Raw genomic sequence first — 21,214 nt, 5'->3', positions numbered from 1 at the left:
CCCACTGCCACAGGGGCTGCAGCCTACTCCGTCGCCGGCGACTCACGGCAGCCCAGCTCCAGGTTGAGCTGTTGTTCAGCATCTTAGCTGTGGAGGGCAGTATCACTGGCCCTCATATGTGGGATCCAAACCGGGGCCCTCTGGTGTCCCAAGCCAGTTCTTAACCATCGCACCACTCGGCCGGCCCCTACATTATTTTTACTCTGATAAAATCTAAATCAAGATTTTGATCATAGATTGTACAGTACCCAATATTGGTTTTTTCAAATGGCCTTTTTTCTCTGATTATCCAGGTTGTTAATTAACCAGAATTCTGTGGGAAGACGGTCAAACCTGGATGGTCATTTTTTATAGTTTCTTGCCCTTATTCCTCGTACTTTTTGATTCCTTCTTTTATATGTTAAAATAGTAAATACTTAATTTATATTTTATAACTCTAATATTTAAATTCTCTGCCTGTCTGATTCTGGTGTTCACATCTTTTGGTTTTTCACTCATTACTTGTTACCTTATGTAGTTTGTGATTTTTTAAAATTGTGATTGACAATCATTGGAACTTTCTGTGTGGGGAATCGTTGAGTGTGACTTGAGGGTGCGTGTCTGCTTCCGCCTGGGCTTTCCTTTCCCATGCCTTATCGTCAGGGCCAGGGCCTGGTGGACGTTCGCAGTGACGGATGGCAGGGCTGGGCCTGACTTTAATAGATGCTTCCAAACTTTCCTTGCCTGGACCTAAATAAGATGCTTGCTGTAAGTGGTTTTTTTTTTTTCTTTTCCCCCTTCCCCTCTCTGAGCCATTGTTCTCAGTCTACTTGTGGAGGACGTTGCTTCACTGGCCCATGTTGGTATTATGAGCATTGCACTCTACCCGGCTGAGGCAGCCGGTCACTGGCCATTGGACGGCTGCTCATGGCAACCCACGGCAGCCCAGCTCCAGGTAGAGCCATTGTTCACAGTCTTAGCTGTAGAGGGCACAGCTTACTGGCCCATGTGGGAATCAAACCGGCAACCCTGTTGTTCAGAGCTTGCACTCTAACCATCTGAGCTATCCAGCTGCCCCTTGCTATGGGTTTTTGAGAGGCATTTTGGTAGAATACACAGTAGATGCCGTAACAGAGACTAAACTACAGCTGACCCAGGGCTCGGGCAGCTCATCCGTGTCCGTGCCTCAGTCTCCTTTATCACTCGCTTTGCATCCTCAGGAGTCCATCCTATGGGCTGAGAAGGCTGCCCCAGCTCCCACCCTCACATCCAATCTCTTTGGGGAAGAAAAAAGAGGAGGGTGAAGGCACACTCTCTACCTTTCAAGGTATAACCAGAAATTGCCATAATTACTCCCACTCCTATTCCATTGGCTGGAACCTGTGAGGCCAAGCCAGGTGCAAGCTGGGAAATGTAGTCTTGAAAGGAGTCCAGTGTGGGGTCAACAAGACTGCTGTCGGTGGAGAGTGCAGGGTGTGGGTGGGGGAGTGGACATTTTCAGCTGACCCCAAGTAGGTAGAGGAGCACTCCTTGTTCGTGGAGCAATTACACGAAAAGCTGAAGGAGCGGTTGGCCTCGGGTGGGCTGGTTGAAATGAGAGATTAGACATCTCAATCATCGGAAGTGTAGGGGGTCGAGTATCCTCCACTACAGGCCCATTAGGAGGCCAATCATATCTTGCAGTCTTCAACCATATCATCTTTCTTTTCGTGGGCATGTCGCTCATGGTAAGGTTTGACACACCGGCCAGGTACCCACAAAGGACTTTCTTCAGCACCTGGAGAACGACAAGCAAAACCTCGTCCCCATGTCAATAGAGTCCCTAAATTCCTTTGATTGGTTTGAATATCTTTCCACCATATGGGAACATTTTCTAATTTTCTTGGGCTGTTATTAAAATGTCTTTCAGCTGCAGTTCACCCAAGGTGCGGTTCTGTGCTTGAATTCAAAAAATTTAAAGTTAACATGGCTTTTGCTAATTGCACCTGAGGAGTTTCTTTCATGTCTCCCCCTTTCTGTTTTTGTAATTGTTTCTTTAAGATTGAATTAGCATGTTCTACAATGGCTTGGCCCTGTGGGTTGTAAGGAATCCCAGTAGTATGGGCAATTCGCCAAGTAGTACAGAAATTGGCAAACTTAGAACTGATGTAAGCAGGCCCATTGTTTGTTTTAATAGTTTTTGGAAGGCCCACGATAGAAAAGCAAATTAATAAATGACGACAAGAACGAGCTGTGGTCTCACCAGTCTGAGCGGTCACTCCAAGAAAGCCAGAGGCAGTATCAATTGTGACGTGTACAAACGATAATTTTCCAAAGGAAGGGGCATGAGTTACATCCATTTGCCAAATATCATTAGGGTTAAGACCTCTAGGGTTTACTCCTTCAGGACATTCCTGTGGAGCATTAAGAATTTGACAGGTTGGACAGGTTTGAACTATATTTCTGGCCTGTTTGTATGTAATTGGAAATTGAGAACGGAGACCGCCAGTATTGGTATGTGTCAGAGAGTGAAAGTGGGTTGCCTCAGCAACCTGAGCACTCCCTACTAAGGAATCTGCAATAGCATTACCAGGTATCATCGGACCTGGGAGGGCCTGGGAGGGCCGTGTGAGCGTGAATTTTTATGAGTAATAAAAATTGGATGTTGACGGTTTCTCACAACTTGTTGGAGTTGATTAAACAAAATTTGAAGAGACAGATTTGAATTATATGATAGAGACGCCGTCGCAATGTTCTGTACTGTATGAACAACGTAAGCTGAATCAGAAACAATATTCAAAGGGTCAGAATAATTTTGCAATGCGGTTAAAGCAGCCACAAGTTCAGCTCTTTGTGCTGAGGTACAGTTAGTTTGTACCAGTTGACGTCCTTTTTCACTAATACTTGCTGCCTTGCCATTGTTAGATCCATCAGTAAAAACTGTGACTCCCTGGGGGATGGGCTTCTGTCAGAGCTTTTTAAAATTCAGTTAGTTTTTTGTAAAAACTGAAACACTTTATTTTTAGGATAATGGTTAGCAATAATTCCACAGAAATCGTCAATGGCAACCTGCCAAGATTCATCATGAATATTGAGATGAGAAATTTGTTGTTTTTTAAAGGGAACCACTATTTGATTAGGTTCTTGTCCACTGAGATGTAAAACTCGGGTACGTGCTTTTGATATTAATTCAGAGACTAGTTCCACATAAGTTGGAAGAGATTTAACAAAATTATTAGGCAGAAAAAGCTACAAATTATTTTGTTATACTATAACTGCTGTAGGTGAATGTGGCGTGGAAAAAATTAAAATCTGCAAAGGTTGAGAAGGCTCTACACGTTGTGTCTGAGCCTCCTGTATTTTTTGTTCAACTAGCTCTAGTTCCTTAATTGCTTGGGGAGTCAGTTTATGAGGGCTATCAAACTGTGACAGTCCTCGCAAAAGGCTAAACAAATTACTAAGAGCCTAGGTAGGAATGCCCAAAGTGGGTCGTAGCCAATTGATGTCTCCCAGTAATTTTTGTAAGTCGTTTAAGGTAGAAATCTGATCTCTTCTAATTTGAATCTTTTGAGGTCTAATAGCCTATCAACCAGTGCTCCTAGGTATTCTACTGGCGTGGTTGTTTGAATTTTGTCTGGAGCAATGTAAAGTCCTGCTGAATCAAGCTGATCTTTAAGCAATTCAAAGCATGCTGCTAACTGTTCCATAGAGGATGCAGCACAGAGGATATCATCTATATAGTGAGTGATATAACAATTAGAAAACTTGGTTCTTACTGGAGTAAGAGCTCGAGCTACATAAAGCTGACAGATGGTCGGGCTGTTAAGCATTCCTTGTGGAAGTACCTTCCACTGATATCTTTGAATTGGTTTTTATTGTTAATTGAGGAAATAGAAAATGAAAATCGTGGACAGTCTTGAGGGTGTAAAGGGATTGTATAAAAACAATCCTGTAAATCAATAACTATAAGAGGCCAATTTTTTTGAATCATAGAGGGTTGGGGAAACCCTGGCTGCAGGGCACCCATAGGTTCAATGACTGCATTAACAGCGCGAAGGTCAGTTAACATTCGCCATTTTCCTGATTTCTTTTTGATGGCAAATACTGGAGAATTCCAAGGACTAGCAGAAGGTTCTATATGATCTTGCTCTAACTGGATCTGTACTAATTTTGTTAAAGCCTCTAATTTTTCTTGAGGGAGGGGCCACTGTTCAATCCATAGAGGGGTGGTATTCTTCCACTTGAGAGGCACAGGAGCTCGCAGCTCTTCAACAGTGGCCCCTATAAAAAAGGGTTTTTATGGTTGGTCTGATAGCCTAGCCTTCTCTTCCCTGCTGAGGTGAGGGTTGGACAGGCTGAGTAATTCTCTGATTGAATCTTCCTAACCCTTTTCCAGGTTGAAATCCCATCTGCCTCATTATCTTTTGACTCTGAGGACTATACAGTCCAGGAGGGATCCAAACTTCCGCTTCCCGCTGGGCTAGCAAATCTCTACCCCACAAATTGATGGGAATGTCAGCAACATAAGGTTGTAAAAATCCCTGTTGACCCTCCGGTCCTGTGCAAGGAAAAATGCAAACACTCTGGCGTAAGCCTGAGGCTCTTCCTACTCCAACAATATTAATGTCAGGCTCTTGTACTCTCCAATTTTTTGGCCATTCTTGAGAACTGATAATAGAAACTTCAGCTCCAGTGTCCAAAAGACCTTTAAATTTCTTTCCTTGAATTTCAATTTGACTCACAGGACGAATTTCTGAGATTTTTTCTGCTAGAAAAATACCTGCCTGTCCTGTACTTCCAAAACTTCCAGTTCCCCTTTTTGTGTGTCCCCCTTTTTCCTGGGGGGACACATGGGAGCAGAAGTAGCTGTGCAATCCGCTCTCCTTTCTTAGCAGACCAAGGAACTGTGGAAGACATTATAATTTGAATTTCTCCTTTATAATCTGAATCAATAATACCTGTATGGACTGTTACTCCTTTGGAGGTTAAAGTATAGCGACCGAGAAGTCCAACAGTATCGGGTGGAATTGGCCCCAAAACCCCCGTGGGTACACAGAGAGGTGATTCTCCTGGAAGCAGTAAAATGTCTTGAGCCGTGCAGACATCTACCGCGGCACTCCCTTCTGTTGTTGGACTTAATTGCTGTACTGAAAGTTTGGGGGAGGTACTGCCTGGTAATTCTGAGGAACAGCTGGTGTCACATATGCCCCCGTTGTTGTCGGGGTCTGGGGCTGGCCCCTTTTTCCGTTTCCTTGAAGGAGAGTTCCATCCTTATGAAAAACTGATCTACAGTCAGATGCCCAGTGTCTTCCTTTTTGGCACCTAGGACATAATCCAGGTGACTTAGATTCTGTAGGAGCAGAATTATTAGGCAGACAGGAGACATTTTTATTTTTCCTCCGTCACTCCTTCTTTGTGTGACCGGGTTTTCCACAATTATAGCAAGTGCCAAGAAACTTGTTTTTTCCCATAGTCATTCCTGTAATAGCTTGTGCCAGCATGGCGGCTCTAAACTGTTCAGTCCCTACCCCTTGACATAAACGAAGGTAGCCCATGGCGTCTGTCTTTCCTTTTTGAGCTCCTATTGCCTTTTTGCAATCCTCATTAGCATTATCATAAGCATAATTTGTAAAATTATATCAGCCGCTTGAGCGTTGGCAACCTGCTTATTTATAGCATCCTGCAAGTGGGCAATGAATTCTGAATAAGGTTCCTGAGGTCCTTGTAGTATTTTTTGAAAGGCAGATAGAGCTTTACCTTCCATCTCTCTTTTCCCATGCCATCAAGCAAATTCTTTTAAGTTGATCCAGCGCTTGATGACTCATGGTTAACTGAGCTAGAATATCTGTCCACTCACCATCACCTAGCAACTGATCCTTGGTTATGTCAATATTGTGAGCTTGATTATATCTGTCCTGAATCTCTGCACCATCAATCCACCAAGTTTTAAACTGCAGGAATTGAGATGATGAAAGGCATGTTTTAGCCATTGCATTCCAATCTACCAGTATTAGCCTGTTTCCATCAGCAATACCTCTAATCAGTCCGATAGTGTAAGATGATGTCAGACCAAATTGAATTACTGCCTGTTTTAGTTCCTTAAGCAATTTAAAAGAAAATCGTTCATGTACAAGTACATGAACTCCGTTCGGATGTTCATCATTGGGTGCAACATGCTCCCGAATTATCACTGGAAAGTTTAAAGCGTCTAAATCTCCCTCTAGCCTAGCCTGACGTAGGCCTCCTTCTACTGCTGACAATGATGTATGAGGATCTCCGGCAGGCGGAGGAGGTGCTCGAGCAGCGGAGACCAGCGGGTTGTTAGCCCTGGGCGGTTTTTTAAGTGACTCCCATTCTTTTGCCTGAACTGACTGTGGAAGAGGAGGTGGAAGCCGAGAAGTGGGAGGTAAACTATGACTTTTTAAACCGCTCCCCAAGGATGGATATAATGGTTTTTGAATAACTGTGGGTGTTTCCAAAGGGTCTTCCTCTCTGTCCTCTAAAAGTTCCTCACTATCCTCCTTTTCTTCAGACATTTCTTTCTGATTTTTACAGTCCTGATCATTATCTTCCCCTTCATCTTCTGTGTCAGTGTGTGAAGGTTCCAAAACTGACCGGACCTGCCGCCAAGTTTCCCAGATTGTAACTGGCAGCATGACTCCCTGACACTGTACCTCACTAAGATCTCTGCCTACAGCGTCTCATTGTTCCGAATCTACTGTTCCTAAGTCTGGAAACCACGTACAAAGATCTCAATGATCTTTAAAAGTTCCTCCGATTTCTTTTCTGAGATTTTTATCCCCCCTTTCTTAAGGAGTTGCTTGAGGAGACAAATATTAGGTCTGTAACAACTCTCAGCATTTCCCATGTTAGTGGAGAGAGAGAAAGAAAAGGCTTTCATTCAAATATCACTCAGGGGCCAGCCCAGTGGCGCGATGGTTAAGAACTGGCTTGGGACGCCAGAGGGCCCCGGTTCGGATCCCACATATGAGGGCCAGTGACACTGCCCTCCACAGCTAAGATGCTGAACAACAGCTCGACCTGGAGCTGGGCTGCTGTGAGTCGCCGGTGGCGGCGTAGGCTGCAGCCCCTGTGGCAGTGGGTTGCCATGGGCTACTGTGTGTGGCCAGCAGCCGCAGTGAGCGGCCAGCAGCCGTCCAGAAGCCGGCGACTGATCTGCCTCACCCGGGAAGAGCGCAATGATGGTGCCAACTTGGCCCAGTGAAGCAACGTCCTCCACAACTAGACTGAAGAACAAAACGACAGCAACTTGTCTGTTCCCCTTCCCCCAATTCCCCAATAAAAATCTTAAAAAAATATATATATATATATATATCACTCAGATGCTTGTCTGGCCGTGTCCCTCGCGGGACTAAGTTTGTCTTGGCTGAAGGCGCTTTGGTATAAGCCCCCAAACTGGTGAACAAGTGTCCAAAGACAAATGCCCAGTCGCTGTTATGCCTTACGACAAATTACGGAATCGCAGATTGTAGCCCACTCAAGTTTTGCGACTAATTTAGTCTTGAAACTATAATCAATCACTCACACATTCACACTCTTTCACACAAAGGTTGTTCGGTTAATTCCTGTTTACCCCGGTTAAATTCCTCGGGACCTTCCCTACCTCTTACCAGGTGGATTGCCACGGCCCGTCCAGGGCCCTGCGCCTTGAAAACCTTGATGCAGACTCGAAGTCTTCCTTCCCTCTTCGAGACCCACGTTGGGTGCCAGACGTCACGTCCTGCGTGGCGAGGGCAGTGGGAAGCAAGAGGTGTGATGCAGAGTTAAAGAGCACAAGAGACAGAGATGAGGCTAAAGCGGGACCAGGGGGCATCAGCCTCGTGGACTGAGCCCCGAATCGGGTCATCGCATGGCTTTTATTGAGAAAATTTCAAGGAAGTGAAACTGCATTACTCAAAGACCCGTGTGTCACGTGCCTTAAGGCTGTTTTCCATTAACCAGTTCCCATGGTACTCCAACATGTACTGTGCCTTCATGCAGCCTGCACAGCCCCCAGGACAGCGTTGCTCTACCGCGTCCTATATAATTAAGGGAGATGACCGATATCATTCCACCGGGTCTTGGTCATTCTGAGACACTTCCTCAGGACCTTTTGGGTCAGGGGTTAGTGCGGGAGGGCAGTCATGGACGTAGCTGTAAGGCAACAGACACTGCAGGTCAGCTTGTTCCTCTGCCACATGCCGTGTCAGGTCAGGGAAGTCCCCCCCTGTTGTCCTAAGAGGCTTCCTTTTTTTATTCTTACTATAAATGAGTGGTACATTTTATCAAACGCCCTTTTCTGCATTTATGGAAATATTCAGATTATTTTCCTCTTTAAATCTTATAATATGATCGATTACAACAGCTTTTCTTTCTTTTTTTTTTTTTTTAGCTGAGCCATCCTGCCACCTGTTGGCAGCTGTTGACAGCTCAGCTCGGGCCGGGAATCAAACCGGCATCCCTATTGCTCAGAGCTTGCACTGTTGAGTGAACTCTTAACCAACTGAGCTACTCGGCCGGCCCTTACAACAGCTTTTCTAATGTTAATCCAGCCCTGTAGGCCAGGGACTGAACCCAGTATGATCATGATGTCCTGATTTTATCTGTTGGACATAATGTGAGATGTAGTGTTTGAATATTTTGCTTAGGATTTTCACATCTTTGTTCACAAGTGAGAGAGGTCTGTAATTTTCCTTTCTTGTATTTTATTTGGCTTTGGTGTCAGTGTCGTATTGCTTAATAAGATGCATTAGCATCTTCTCTCTCTTGCTCTAGCCTCTGAAAAAATCTGGGTAAGGTAGGATGCATTTGTTCATCGAAGTGACAAAACTTTTCCTGTAAAGCCGCCTGGGCCTGGTGCCTTTGGGGATTGGGGGGAGGGGATAGATTACTCATTTGCTTTCTTTAGTTGTTATTATTTTACATTTCTTCTGAGTCCATTTTGATATTTTACATTTTTCTTGAAAATTGTTTTCTTTACATTTTCGAGCTGCTCCGTATATTCTTATATTATTTAAAAAATGATGTCTATATCTGTAAGCTATAGCCTTTTATGTTGTCTAATTTTCTCATTTGAATTTCTGCTATTGTTTATTTGTACCATTTCTCTTTCTTGATCAGTCTCGTGAGAGGTTTGTCTATTTTGTAGCCTTTTCAGATTTTTGTTGATTTTCTCACTTGTATTTCTGTTTCCTGTTTCAGAAGCACATTAATTTTAACTTTTTCCCCCCCCTCATACTTTTATTGTTTTACTATCTTTTTATGTTAAATGCTTAACTTAATCTTTTTTGATTTTATAGAAAAGAAGTGCATTTAAAGCTATAAATTCCCCCTATGTATGGTTTTACTGCATCCTACAAGAGTTGATATGAGGTACTTTTATTGTCGCTCACTTGAAATATTTTATAATTTTCATTGTAATGTTCTCTTTACCTTATGAGGTATTTATATGTACATTTCAAGGCATCCAAATATGTTTGTATGTATGCATACATGTGTATATGTATATATATATATATATATATATATATATATATATATTTTAAACTATACGTTATTGTTAGTTTAAAATTTTATACTGTGGTCAGATAATGTGGCCTATATGATATCAATTATTTGAAATTAATGTAGACTTCCTTTATGACTTAATGTTTGACCAATTTTTAAAATATTCTATATTAACTAAAAAAATATGTATTCTCTATTCATTGGATGTAGTAATCTACCCATTAGCTCAAGTCTGTTAATTTTGTTGTTTAACTCTGCTGAATGATTATTAAATTTTGTGTGATTTATCTGTTTTTGATAAAATGAGTTAAGACTTCTCACTGTGATTGTAAATTTCTCTATTTTTTTCTTTTAATTTCATCTTGGTTTATATATTTGAGTCTGTAGTATGAAGGGCATATACATTCATGATTGTTATATCTTTTTGGTGACTTCTTCCATCAGCTGTTACACATACCTCTGTATCCTGTTGCTTTTCAACTTAAATTATGTTTCTGTTTGATATGAATGTCACCACACCATGTTTTCTTTGGTTAGTATTAGAAAGTTAGGCTTCATTTATCCTTTTTTTTCCCACAGTTTCTGTGTGGTGGATTTGTTTTAGGTGTGTCTCCTGTGAGCTAAAAATAGCATGTCTAATAATCCATGTCTTTAATAGGCTTTTCAAATCCATTTGCATTCTTTGTCTTATATTACCGATATATATGCATTTGTTGGTGCACTTTATTTCTTTGAAGTTTTAATTGTTTTTTTCACTCAAGTGGCAGCATTTCATACCTGCTTCTCTGGATGTAGCTTTGTGTGTGTGTGTGTGTGTTGAAATAAGCTTGTTATTCACCATTTTAACCATTTTAAGTGTACAATTCAGTGGTATTCATTCCATTCACAATGCTGTGCAACCATCACACCACTATCCATTTCCAGAACTTTTTCATCATCATAAATAAAAACTCTGTCCCCATTAAATACCTCTCCATTACTCCTGTCCCAGCCCCTGGTAACCTCTGTTCTACTTTCTGTCTCTGATTTTTGTCTATTGCAGAGACCTCCTATAAGTGGAATCATACAATATTTATCCTTTTGTGTCTGCCTTCTTTCACTCAGCGTAATTTTTCAAGGTTTATCCATGTTGTAGCATGTGTCAGTGCTTCACTCCTTTTCAGGCTGGGTAATACTCCGTTGTACGTGTGTGTCACATTGTGTGTAGGCATTCATCTGTTGTCGGACACTTGGGCTGTTTCCACCTTTTGGCGATTGTGAGTGATGCTGCTGTGAACATGGGTATAGACGCATCTGTGTGAGTCCCTGCTTTCAGTTCTTTGGGGACGTACCTAAGAGCGGAATTGCTGGATCACATGGTAATTCTCTGTGTAATTTTTCAGGAAGCGCCATGGTGTTTTCCACCGTGGCTGCACCATTTTTCATTCCCACCAGGAATGCACAATACCACCATATTTTGTGTTTTCCAGTTGTTGCTTTTTCCTTGTTTCTTTCTGCCTGATATGTGTTTTAGGAAATTAGTGCTAACGGCCAAGTGGAGGATGGGAGAAATCCATCAGGAGCCATCACAACAGTGTAGACAAGAGATGATGAAGGAGCCGAACAAAGGCAGGGATGGTAACGATAAGGAAAAACGCGGAAGTAAGAGACATGGCAAACATATGCATTTTTCACTCATTTATTCATTCATTTGACAAATATTTTGAATGCCTGTGATTTCAGGAACAGGGAAGACAGAAATAAACAAGATAGCTATCGTCCCTGCCCTCTCAGCACTCACAGTCCAATGGGGGAGACAGATGTGAATAAAGGTCAGCGTGGAAATGTGGAAAACGTGGCAAAGGGGCAGTAATGGAGGGGGCGTTGGCCCAAGTGACAGTCAGGGAAGGCTTCCCTAAGGAGGGGCGTTTGGATGAGGAGGTGCTAATCAGGTGTAGGTGGATTGAAAGTGGGTCGGTTGAGTGTGTTCTTGGCAGAGGACAGAGAGGTGCAAAGGCCATGTGGCAATAGTGGGGGTCCAGGCTGTAGGAACAGAGAGGAGCCTTTGTCACTGATGCAGTTTATAAGCCCACAGTGTATAAAACAACGTGAGTGGAATTATTAAATAAATTATGATGCTGCTATTGAATGTGGGGTACTCTGCAGCCATCAAAATGGTGTGTAAATGTATTTATATGGGAACCACTCATAATCTCATATTGATAAGTAATAAAAGCAAAATGTTATATTGATTACTTATACTGTTAATAAATGCACACTGAGACAGTATATAGAATACCTTGTTTTTGCTTATATATAATATGTAATCAAACAATATATACTTATTTCAGTATGTGTAGTTTTACAGAAAAAGTGTGAAGTATATTCACCAAATGATCATCTCTATGGAGTGGGATTCTAAGGGGTGGCAATTATTTTTTGCTGATTTATATTTTAAAAATTTCTACAGCAAATACAATTTTCTTAGATCACAAATAAAGTTGTTTAGTTTCTTTTTAATTGGGGAATTGGGGGAGGGGAACAGTGTTGGGGAATTGGGGAGGGGAACCAGCCAAGTTGTTCTTCAATCTTAGTCGTGGAGGGCACAGCTAGCTCAGCTCCAAGTCCAGTCACCATCTGGCCGCCCATCAGCAGCTCGCGACCTCTAAGCTCAAGGTGCTGTGTTCAATCTTAGTTGCAGGTGGGCGTAGCCACCATCCCATGCGGGAGTCAAGCCAGCAGTCTTGTTGTTAAGAGCACACTCTATCCACTGAGCCATCCGGGCAGCAGCTCAGCTCAAGGTGCCGAGTTCAATCTTATTTGCAGGTGGGCATAACCACCATCAAACAGGCAGTCTTGTTAGGAACATGTGCTCTCACCAGCTGAGCCATCCTGCCACCTGTTGGCAGCTCAGTGGCAGATCAGCTCGGGTGCAGCGTCGCTGGCCCATGTGGGAATCAAGCCGGCGGCCCTGTTGCTCAGAACTTGCGCTCTTAAGCTAACTCTTAACCAACTGAGCCACTCAGCTGGCCCACAAATAAAGTTTTTAAAAAGACATTTCTGAGCAGAATCCATAGACTTGGTAACCCCGTGGATGTGGGGAAAGAGAGAAAAGTAACTGTCAGCTATGATGCCGGGGCTCTGTCCGTGGCTGGGTGATGACACCGCGAATGCCGAGGGGACACAGCTTGGGCAGGGTGACGGGTGAAGGGGAAGATCAGGAGTTAAGGTTTGGACACGCTGAGTTGGAGGTGGGAGTGCCTGGTAGGGAACTGGGACTGTGATCTGGGGCACAGTGGGTCACGGCTGTTCCAAGCTGAAGCGCATGGGGAAGTCCTTCTGTTTTCCAGTAAGGAGGCTGTTATTGCCTTTGAGAGTCAGTGGGTGGAGATCCGAATGCAGGAGGTTAAAGAATGAATGGGAGATGAGGAAGGAGAAGCAGCAAATGTGGACGGTTATGAGGTTTGGGGAAGAAAAAAAGGAGGGTTTTAGGGTCTGGAATGTGGGAGACAGAGCAGGTGTGACGATACAGATTTAAAAATCTTCAACATGGAGGGAGGAAGGAAGGAAGGAAGGAAGGAAGGAAGGAAGGAAGGAAGGAAGGAAGGAAGGAAGGAAGGAAGGAAGGAAGGAAAGCAGAAAGACAAGAGTTAATCAATAAACCACCCAGCAAAGTGTGTGGAGCCAGAAAAGAAATGTGCGTGGCCTGGCCCTTGGTGAGCAGACGTGACTGGACTAGCCACAGAATTCTAGATTGTCTGTTCTTCTCACAGTGCTTCGAAGATATTATTCTGCTGTTTTCCATTATTTCTAACAAGACATCAGACTCAGATATACTTGGTTAGATCAGTATTCAGTATTTAAAATTTATGACTCTGAAAATACTACTCACTGTCGATTGCTTTTCTTTTCTGCATTTCTTTACCTTTTCCCTGGAGTTAATAGTTAGTAATTAGTTTTCTATGGATGTACCACGAATATAACCCTAACCCCTCCTCTGGCTGTGTACCTGTCTTCCCCACACGCTCTGACACGCCAGGTACTGGGGTCACGTTGCCTTGAGGAAGCCGCTCCCTGAGCCTGGCCCCCTGGGGTGCTAGCTGTCAGGCCTGCTGCACTGTCCCCGCCTCGGGCCGCCCCGACCACCAAGCCGCCGGGTCCCTTTGCTGCCTTCTCACGCTGGGCTCCTGGCTCCCTCATCTTCCTTGTCTGACTCGCTGCATCATGCTGGTGTGCACGTCCTCCAGCAGCTTCCCGAGAGGGCGCAGGGGAGGTGGTGTTTGCAGACTTCCCACGTCTGCAGATGTCTTTATCTGTCCCCACTGTCACTCTGGATTGGGTAGCTGGGTTCCCAACTTCAATTCAACGTCAAATAGTTGAATTTTCCTTCAGCGCTTTGAAGGCTTTTCTGCATTTTCTTCATTTCCAGTGTTGCTGTTGAAATTTGGACACTATAGTTTCTCCTGATCCTTTGTATAAAACCTGTTTTACTTTTTCTGGAATCTTGTAGAATCTTCTCTTTGTTCCCAGTGTTCTGGAGTCTGATAATGGGATGTCTTGGTTTAGGGGTTCGTTTATCTGTTGTACTGGCCCTCGGCAGACCCTGTTACTTTGAAAACCCATGCCCTTTAGTTCTGGGAACTTTTTTTCAATTATTTTCTCTCTTTCATTCTTATTTTTTATTTATTTTTAAAAAAGATTTTATTGAGGAATTGGAGGGGAACAGCATTGGGGAATCGAGGAAGGGGAACAGACAGGTAGACAAATTGCTGTTTTGTTCTTCAGTCTAGTTGTGGAGGACGTCGCTTCGCTGGCCCATGTTGGTATTATCATTGCACTCTTCCCGGGTGAGGCAATCGGTCGCCGATCATTGGACGGCTGCTCACGGCAGCTCTCGCTGGCTGCCAGCCACTCATGTAGCTCATGTAGCTCACGGCAGCCCACTGCAGCCTATGCTGTCGCCAGTGACTCACGGCAGCCCAGTTCCAGGTCGAGCTGTTGTTCACCATCTTAGCTGTAGAGGGCACAGTGTCACTGGCCCTCATGTGGGATCTGAACCGGGGCCCTACTGCTCAGAGCTGGCGTCCCAAGCGAGCTCTTAACCAATGCGCCACTTGGCAGGCCCCTCTCTTTCATTCTTAAATTCTATCTTTCGGGAACTCTAATTACATCAGTGTTGGACCTTCTGGTCTGGTGTTCTTTGTTTTTCTTTTATTGATTTTACTTCTTTTGTCGTCCTAGTTTGAATTCCTTCTGCTAAGTTTTTCATCTCTGTGATTCCTTTATTTCCCTGAACATCTTTTTATATTCTGAGTGTTTTTTCAGCATTGTTTTTTTGTTTCATGGGTGCACTCATTTTTCTTACCCTGTCTAAGCTGTTGGTGACCTCCCCTCTCCCCCTTGCTGTTCCCCTGCAGAGTCTGTTTCTATGCCTCTGTCTTTCATGCGGGAAGAATTCCTAATCATTAGCACTCAGTGCAGAAATCAGACAGAGTGGCTATAAAATGTCTGCTGACCCTTGGCTGTCACTGCTCACACTTAGGGACCAGGCTAAGCTGGCTGGGGGCCCTTGGTGCATGGGTGGGGCTTGCTCACCATGGCATCACCATGGTGATATGAGACTTTTATTGCGAAACCTCAGTGTCGGACTTTTGTTTTCTCTTGGGCTGGTCAGAGCTCTGAGAGGCTTTTCAGTCCCTGCTAGAGCTCTGGGAGCTGAGTAGAAGACACCTGGGGTCTTTAATTCAGTACAGTTCTCCAGTCCGCAGGTGTCTTACCGTAGGGAGTGATTTTCAGGTTTGCCGCACGGTGGAGTCAGTCACCTGTTGCCGGAAGGGTAAGGAGCTGGGGGCCCACTGCCTCCGAAACAGACTCGCAGCCACGTCTGTCCTCATCTCGCTCGCCTTCCTGCCACTTCAGAGCAGCCTGGTGCCACCGATTTCTGTCTTCAGAGCTTCTTCTCTGCTCTCTCCTGTTGGCCAGGGTTCAGTGTTGTCGGGCCGGCTTGTCAGTGAACTCTCTCCCCCTGCCTCCTGGCCTCCACACCTGTCCTGTCTCCTCTCCTGCTCCCCGTGCTCCGGGTCAGGCAGGAGAGACGCCCAGGTTTCGCCCCTGTTCTCCAGGCTGTGGCCACACAGGGCGGTAGCTTCACTCTCTCCTGCGTGGAGTAAATTTATGGGGAGGTTGCCTTTTAGGGATCCACACCTTGAGTGGGGGTGTCTCTGATCCATCGCTACCTTTTGTAGCCCAGACTTTGTCTTCTGCCTCCTGCACGAGCAGCCCCTTGGAACCCAAGCGCTGGGCCACTAGAGACCAACAGATACCCCAGGATACTTGGCAGCTACAGAACTCACCCCTCTGGGCTCACAACTTTTTTTTTTTTTAAGATTTTATTGGGGAATTGGGGGAGGGGACAGACAAGTTGCTGTCCTTTTGTTCTTCAGTCTAGTTGTGGAGGACTTTGCTTTACTGGCCCATGTTGGTATTATCATTGCACTCTTCCCGGGTGAGGCAGTCACTCGCCAGCCATTGGACGGCAGCTCACGCCAGCTGCCAGCCAGCCCCGCTGCAGCCTATGCCGTTGCCAGCAACTAACGGCAGCCCAGCTCCAGGTCGAGCTGTTGTTCACCATCTTAGCTGTAGAGGACGCAGCATCACTGGCCCTCATGTGGGATCCGAACTGGGTCCCTGCTGCTCAGAGCTGGCGTCACAAGCCAACTCCTAACCAACACGCCACTCGGCTGGCCCTGGATTCACAGTTTCTTGTCCTTGTCATCTCTGCTCTCCTTTACTCTCTTCATTTGACATGCATTTAGAAGTATTATTTAAAAACACCTAAAATAATAACTATTAAAAGGATCATGTTTAGGATTCTATAACAGGAAGGTTTCTGCAGACATCTAGTCTACCACATTGCCAGATAGAGGCTCTCCCTGCATTTATGCAGCCTGCCTGCCCCATAGGGGGCCCACCTGCCCTGTGAGGGTCCCCAGCCTGCCCTGTAGGGGGCCCGCCTGCCCCTTATTAAGCCCATCCGCCCACATGATCTTCAGGGATGCCTGGGCAACCCTTTGAGGCTGGGAGGTTAGGTGCCATGGCTTCCAGTTTACAGCTCGAAACGCTGGCTGATAAATAACTGTATCCGATAACATGGGGAGCTGGTGGCAGAGCTAATATTAAAAACCTGGGTTTGAAGCCTTTTTCAATGAATCATGCTCTCAGAAGAGAACAATGTAGGTCTTCTTTTGTCACAAAAGGAAGCCGCAGGGAGGCTGGTGAGCTTCCCAAAGCCCCTCGGGCACAGGTTGTAGGCAGGCTGTTCGTGGTCTTTGCCTTGACACCGAATTCCTGCCTGAGTTGAGGACATGTGAAGCACAGTCCCCAGCGCCTCTTACAGCACAGTAAGAGCAGGCGTCAGGCAGGAGCATGCGATGCAGCTACTAGCTGTAAACACGGATGCGTCTTCAAGGAAAACAGCCGAGAAGGTCCTCAGCACTGCCCCTCTGCCACAGGTAATGTCGAGACGACTTCCGGAGCCCAGGGCACAGTGGACATGTTCTTGGAGTGGCCCTGCGATGTAGAATGCTGCGGTGTAGAACCCAAGTTCATGAACAGCCCTTGCGTTATAACCGAGTGTGATAGCAGCCCTTTCACACATGTGCTTCCTCCACCGTTCACTTCTCTTTCCAACACACATTGATGTGGAATGAAAGTTAGAAAAAGCCTAGACCAGGTTCCACCTCCGGGTCCCATTAGTTCTCACTCCCAGTCAAGGTCTGGCCAAGAAGTGAACTCACCTGCAGTCGTGTTGGGTGGGTTGGGATAGTTAATGGGACAATAGCTCTTCATTGTTTGGTGTTTGCACCCACCAACTTATAGCACTGCTGGGAACATGGTGTTGTGCATTCAGGGGCAGAAGACACGTGACATCAGGGGACGTTGCCAGGAAATGATTTGCTTTGCAGAGTCCTATATGATGATACCAATGGTTTTACTAGCTTCTCTTCCCTCTGTGTTAGTCACTGGAGAGCATCATCCCCGTTGATCTAGTTTCCATTAAAAAGCGAGTCAGAGTCCTCTAAATAAAAGCTGTGTTGTCTGCAGCACGCTGGCCAGCTCTTTCCACGCGCGTGCGTGTGTGACGCTCCCGTCTTTTTCGCTCGCTGCGCCATCTGCTCCTCTGACGCACTGTCCTTCTCTTCACAGGTACTGTGACTGCTTTGCCAGTGGGGACTTCTGCAACAACTGCAATTGTAATAATTGTTGCAACAATTTACGTAATGAAATCGAACGGTTTAAGGCCATCAAGGTAACTTTCCATTAAATACATGTATTTTAAAAGCATTTAAAAATGCTCCAGATGTTCATAAAACCATCTACAGAGATTCCCAGTTTCACTACAGGGAAAACCCAAAGTGTTGAATAATATACACTGAATGTGACTGATCCTCAGGGTGGGGCATTGGCCTGTGACAGGGATCGTGGGGAGAGCGGAGCCAGGGGAGACCTCCGCCCTCTGCCGTGTGGGATGGCAGCACAAGTCCAGCAGGTCTCAGAGGTCCCGACTTAAGAACATGCAAATGTTCATTTTGTCTTGATTTGGGCTTGAGAAATTTGTAGCAGAGAGGCCCAAGTTCAAAGAGTGTGGTCTGAGGAGGAGTGGCTGGCCCGCTATGCAGAGAGAACTGGGTGGGAGCTCTCAGCCATTACATACCGTGTTCCCCGAAAATAAGACCAGGCCTCATATTAATTTTTGCTCCAAAAGATGCATTTTATTCATTTATTCATGTACAAAAATCTACATTTCTTCAAATACAGCTACGTCTGACTGACAATCTTAACTGGGGCTTATTTGGGGGTAGGGCTTATATTACAAGCACCCTGAAAACATGCTAGGGCTTATTTTCTGGTTAGGTCTTATTTTGGGGGAAACCTAGTACATCTAGGGTTTATTCCCTGGGCTTCCACGTGAGGGGGAGACTAGGCTTCCTTCAATGGGTAGCAGCCCGACGGGCCACTTGCAAAAGGCTAAATGCAGGAGCTCGCAGCGTCCGCACCCCCGTGGGCATGAGCGACGATGAGAGAAGGAGGGACAGCTCTGCCTGGGCCTCAGCCTGCTCTGGGCACAGGCAGGTGCCTCGAATTCCTGTGGGCTTGCAACTGCCAATTGGTTGGTTTCTTTTGTCTAAAATAATTTAACTCCCCTGTTGAATTACAGATACACCAGTTGAAAATATCTTTGTTAATTTTGGTGCAGCCAGACCCATAGGACAGAAGAAAATCCTGATGCATCTGAACTTCAGGATAGTAGCGTTTTCTTTGGGGGTAAAGGATACTGTCTACAGAGGAAAGAGTAAAAAGTGTTATTTAAAAAGTGTGGAATTCTCAAGCATTGCCGGGAGGAATATAAATGAGTACAAGCACTTTGGGAAATTATCTGGCAGTAGCTACTAGAACTAAACCGTTGTGTGTACTGCGACCCAGCCGTTTTATTCCTAAAATTACAGCCAGTAGAGGTGAGTGTGCGTGTCCAACAGAAGTGTGTACAGGAATGTTCACATCAGCTTTATTCATAATCACCCCAAACTGGAAACAACCCACGTGCCCATGCATGGTAGAGTAGGTAAGTCTGTTGAGGGACGTCATGTAATGGAAAACTAGACATCGGTGAGCAGGAAAGGACCGCGGCTCTGCACAGCCTCATGGGGAGCCTCACAGACCCCGTGCCCATTGAAGAAGCCAGATGAAAACGGTGCGCGCTGGACGAGTCCACGTGCATGAAGGCCCAGACAGGCAAACGGAAGCGATCGAAGTTGGAGTAGTGGTTCCTGCTGGGGTGTGTCGGGGGGGGGGAGTCATGAGGGACCCCCCAGGGGGCTGGACTGTCCTCTGACTTTCCCTGGCTGGGGTTGCTCAGCCGCACACGCTCAAACTCATGACACACCACTCCACACGTGTGTGCGCTGAGTGGCCCTCGTGCTGCGGTAAGAAGTGAAAATGCACCAACAGAGCAGCCTCGCTGCAGCCCAGTGCTGCCGGAGGCCCTTCTGCAGCACAGCCGTTTCCAGTGGCTCTGGTGTCGGACGCAGCTCCCAGCTACCAACCTGGGGAGGGAGAGGGAAGACCTGCCACAGTGACTTCTGTGCTTGAATCTTTAGAAGGAACACTGAATCACCCTGTCGTTAAAACTATGTATCCATCCGTATGTCTAGGCAGCTACATAAAAAAGTTAAACCACCCGGATAAAAGGCCGTGCGTGCTGTATGAGAAGCGTGCGGCCCAGCGGTTGACACCCTGGGCTCAGCATGAGCCTTGGAAGCCAAGCCCATCACTTGCCATCTGTTATTGACGCGCTCAGTGCCTCGGGGTCTAGCGTTCCCTTCACAAGGTTGACGTGACGATTAAATGAGAGAATGCTCGTAAGTCACATAGGAAGATGCCTGCAACACCGTGAATGTTTCATAAACGTGAGCTGCAGGCAGAGCACAGGATCGCATCTATCCCAGGAAAACACGTCCAAGAAATGCTGGAAGGAAACATGCGTCCACATGGACTCACGATTTTCTTGGCATCTTTACCAACCGTTAATTTTCTACAATAAATATATATGACTTTGAAATTCAGGGAAATACAGCAAGGCCTGAAGAAACTGGCTGCAGTGCACTTTAAGCGTGTAAATGAATGAAAGTGAAGCAAGGACATGCACTTTCTCAGGTGTGTGAGGAGACACCGCTTATTGTGGCTCCTGCTAAAGTAACAAGTAGGTTAAAATGACAGGTAAATGAGTCACCTTTCACTGAACAGTGCTTCTTAATAGCAAAATACATCTTGATGGAGTGTTGCATTTTCTGTCTTAGGCATGTCTTGATAGAAACCCGGAAGCTTTCCAGCCAAAAATCGGGAAAGGGAAACTGGGGGACGTGAAGCCCCGACACAGCAAAGGCTGTAACTGCAAGCGGTCGGGCTGCCTTAAGAATTACTGCGAGTGCTACGAGGTTAGTAGCCCGGTGAATGTCACGGCCTGAGTCGCCGTGGGGTTAAGAGAAAAGCTTCCTGTAGCTTAAAAAGAGAAATAGAATTTCGTTGTCTTCTGGTGTTTCTAAAAGGGCACTCATTCATCTGTATTCATTTCTCAAATATAACTTATGCTTTACGAATCAAGTAAGTTAGCCCAGGGTCCCCTTGGGAGCATGCACCTTTTTTTTGAGGGGGGGCGCCCACTGCTGCAGCTCCCGGGGGTGGGCTGGGCCTCTTCCTCCCTGAGCAGAGCCGGCAGTGGGGGACATGTCCCCGGGAGAACATTTGCCAGGTGTGTGGGGCGGGCAGCTCCTCCCTGGAGACCAGAGGGGACAGTCGCCTGTGCTGCCAGAGATATGCCAACAAGCCGAGGTGCAGACGGATTCTTGGACAAAGCTTTCTTTCTCTCAGATTCCATGGCCGTAGAGGGACTGCTTTCTCCTTCAGTGTCATCTCTCTCTCGCCTCTCTTTTCTGTCTCTTTTGTGTTGAAGGAAAGAGGAGAGAGGCAGGGCGGAACCCCGCGACCCTTCCATGTGGGGCTCTCCTTTGGTTTGCTTGAGGCCTTTTGGGGGTGCCTGTGAATTTTATTTTTAAAAGGTGTCTGTAGGAGGTCAGTCCTAAAACAAGTCTTCATGGCTCTGGGGACGCATGTTAAAAGCTCCGAGTAAGCGGACCTCGCGTTACCCAGCCAGGAGTTTGAAAATACAGTCAAAACTATTGCAGAGATGGAGTTCAAAAGCCTGGCATCCCCC

General features: G+C 45.8%; 1 protein-coding gene across 1 annotated transcript in view; it reads left to right on the top strand.

Moving 5' to 3' along the window:
* The window catches only part of TESMIN (testis expressed metallothionein like protein), a 44,820-nt gene that overhangs the window by 20,008 nt on the left and 3,598 nt on the right, over positions 1–21,214 (top strand). The window contains exons 6-7 of the mRNA XM_019654654.1: positions 17,650–17,752; positions 20,301–20,438. Of these exons, the coding sequence (XP_019510199.1) occupies positions 17,650–17,752; positions 20,301–20,438 (241 nt within the window). The remainder of the gene's footprint in view (positions 1–17,649; positions 17,753–20,300; positions 20,439–21,214) is intronic.

Source organism: Hipposideros armiger, unplaced genomic scaffold (genome assembly GCF_001890085.2).
Source record: "Hipposideros armiger isolate ML-2016 unplaced genomic scaffold, ASM189008v1 scaffold_228, whole genome shotgun sequence".
In the NCBI taxonomy this organism is placed as follows: Eukaryota; Metazoa; Chordata; class Mammalia; order Chiroptera; family Hipposideridae; genus Hipposideros; species Hipposideros armiger.
This window is presented reverse-complemented; position numbering and strand designations above follow the sequence as displayed.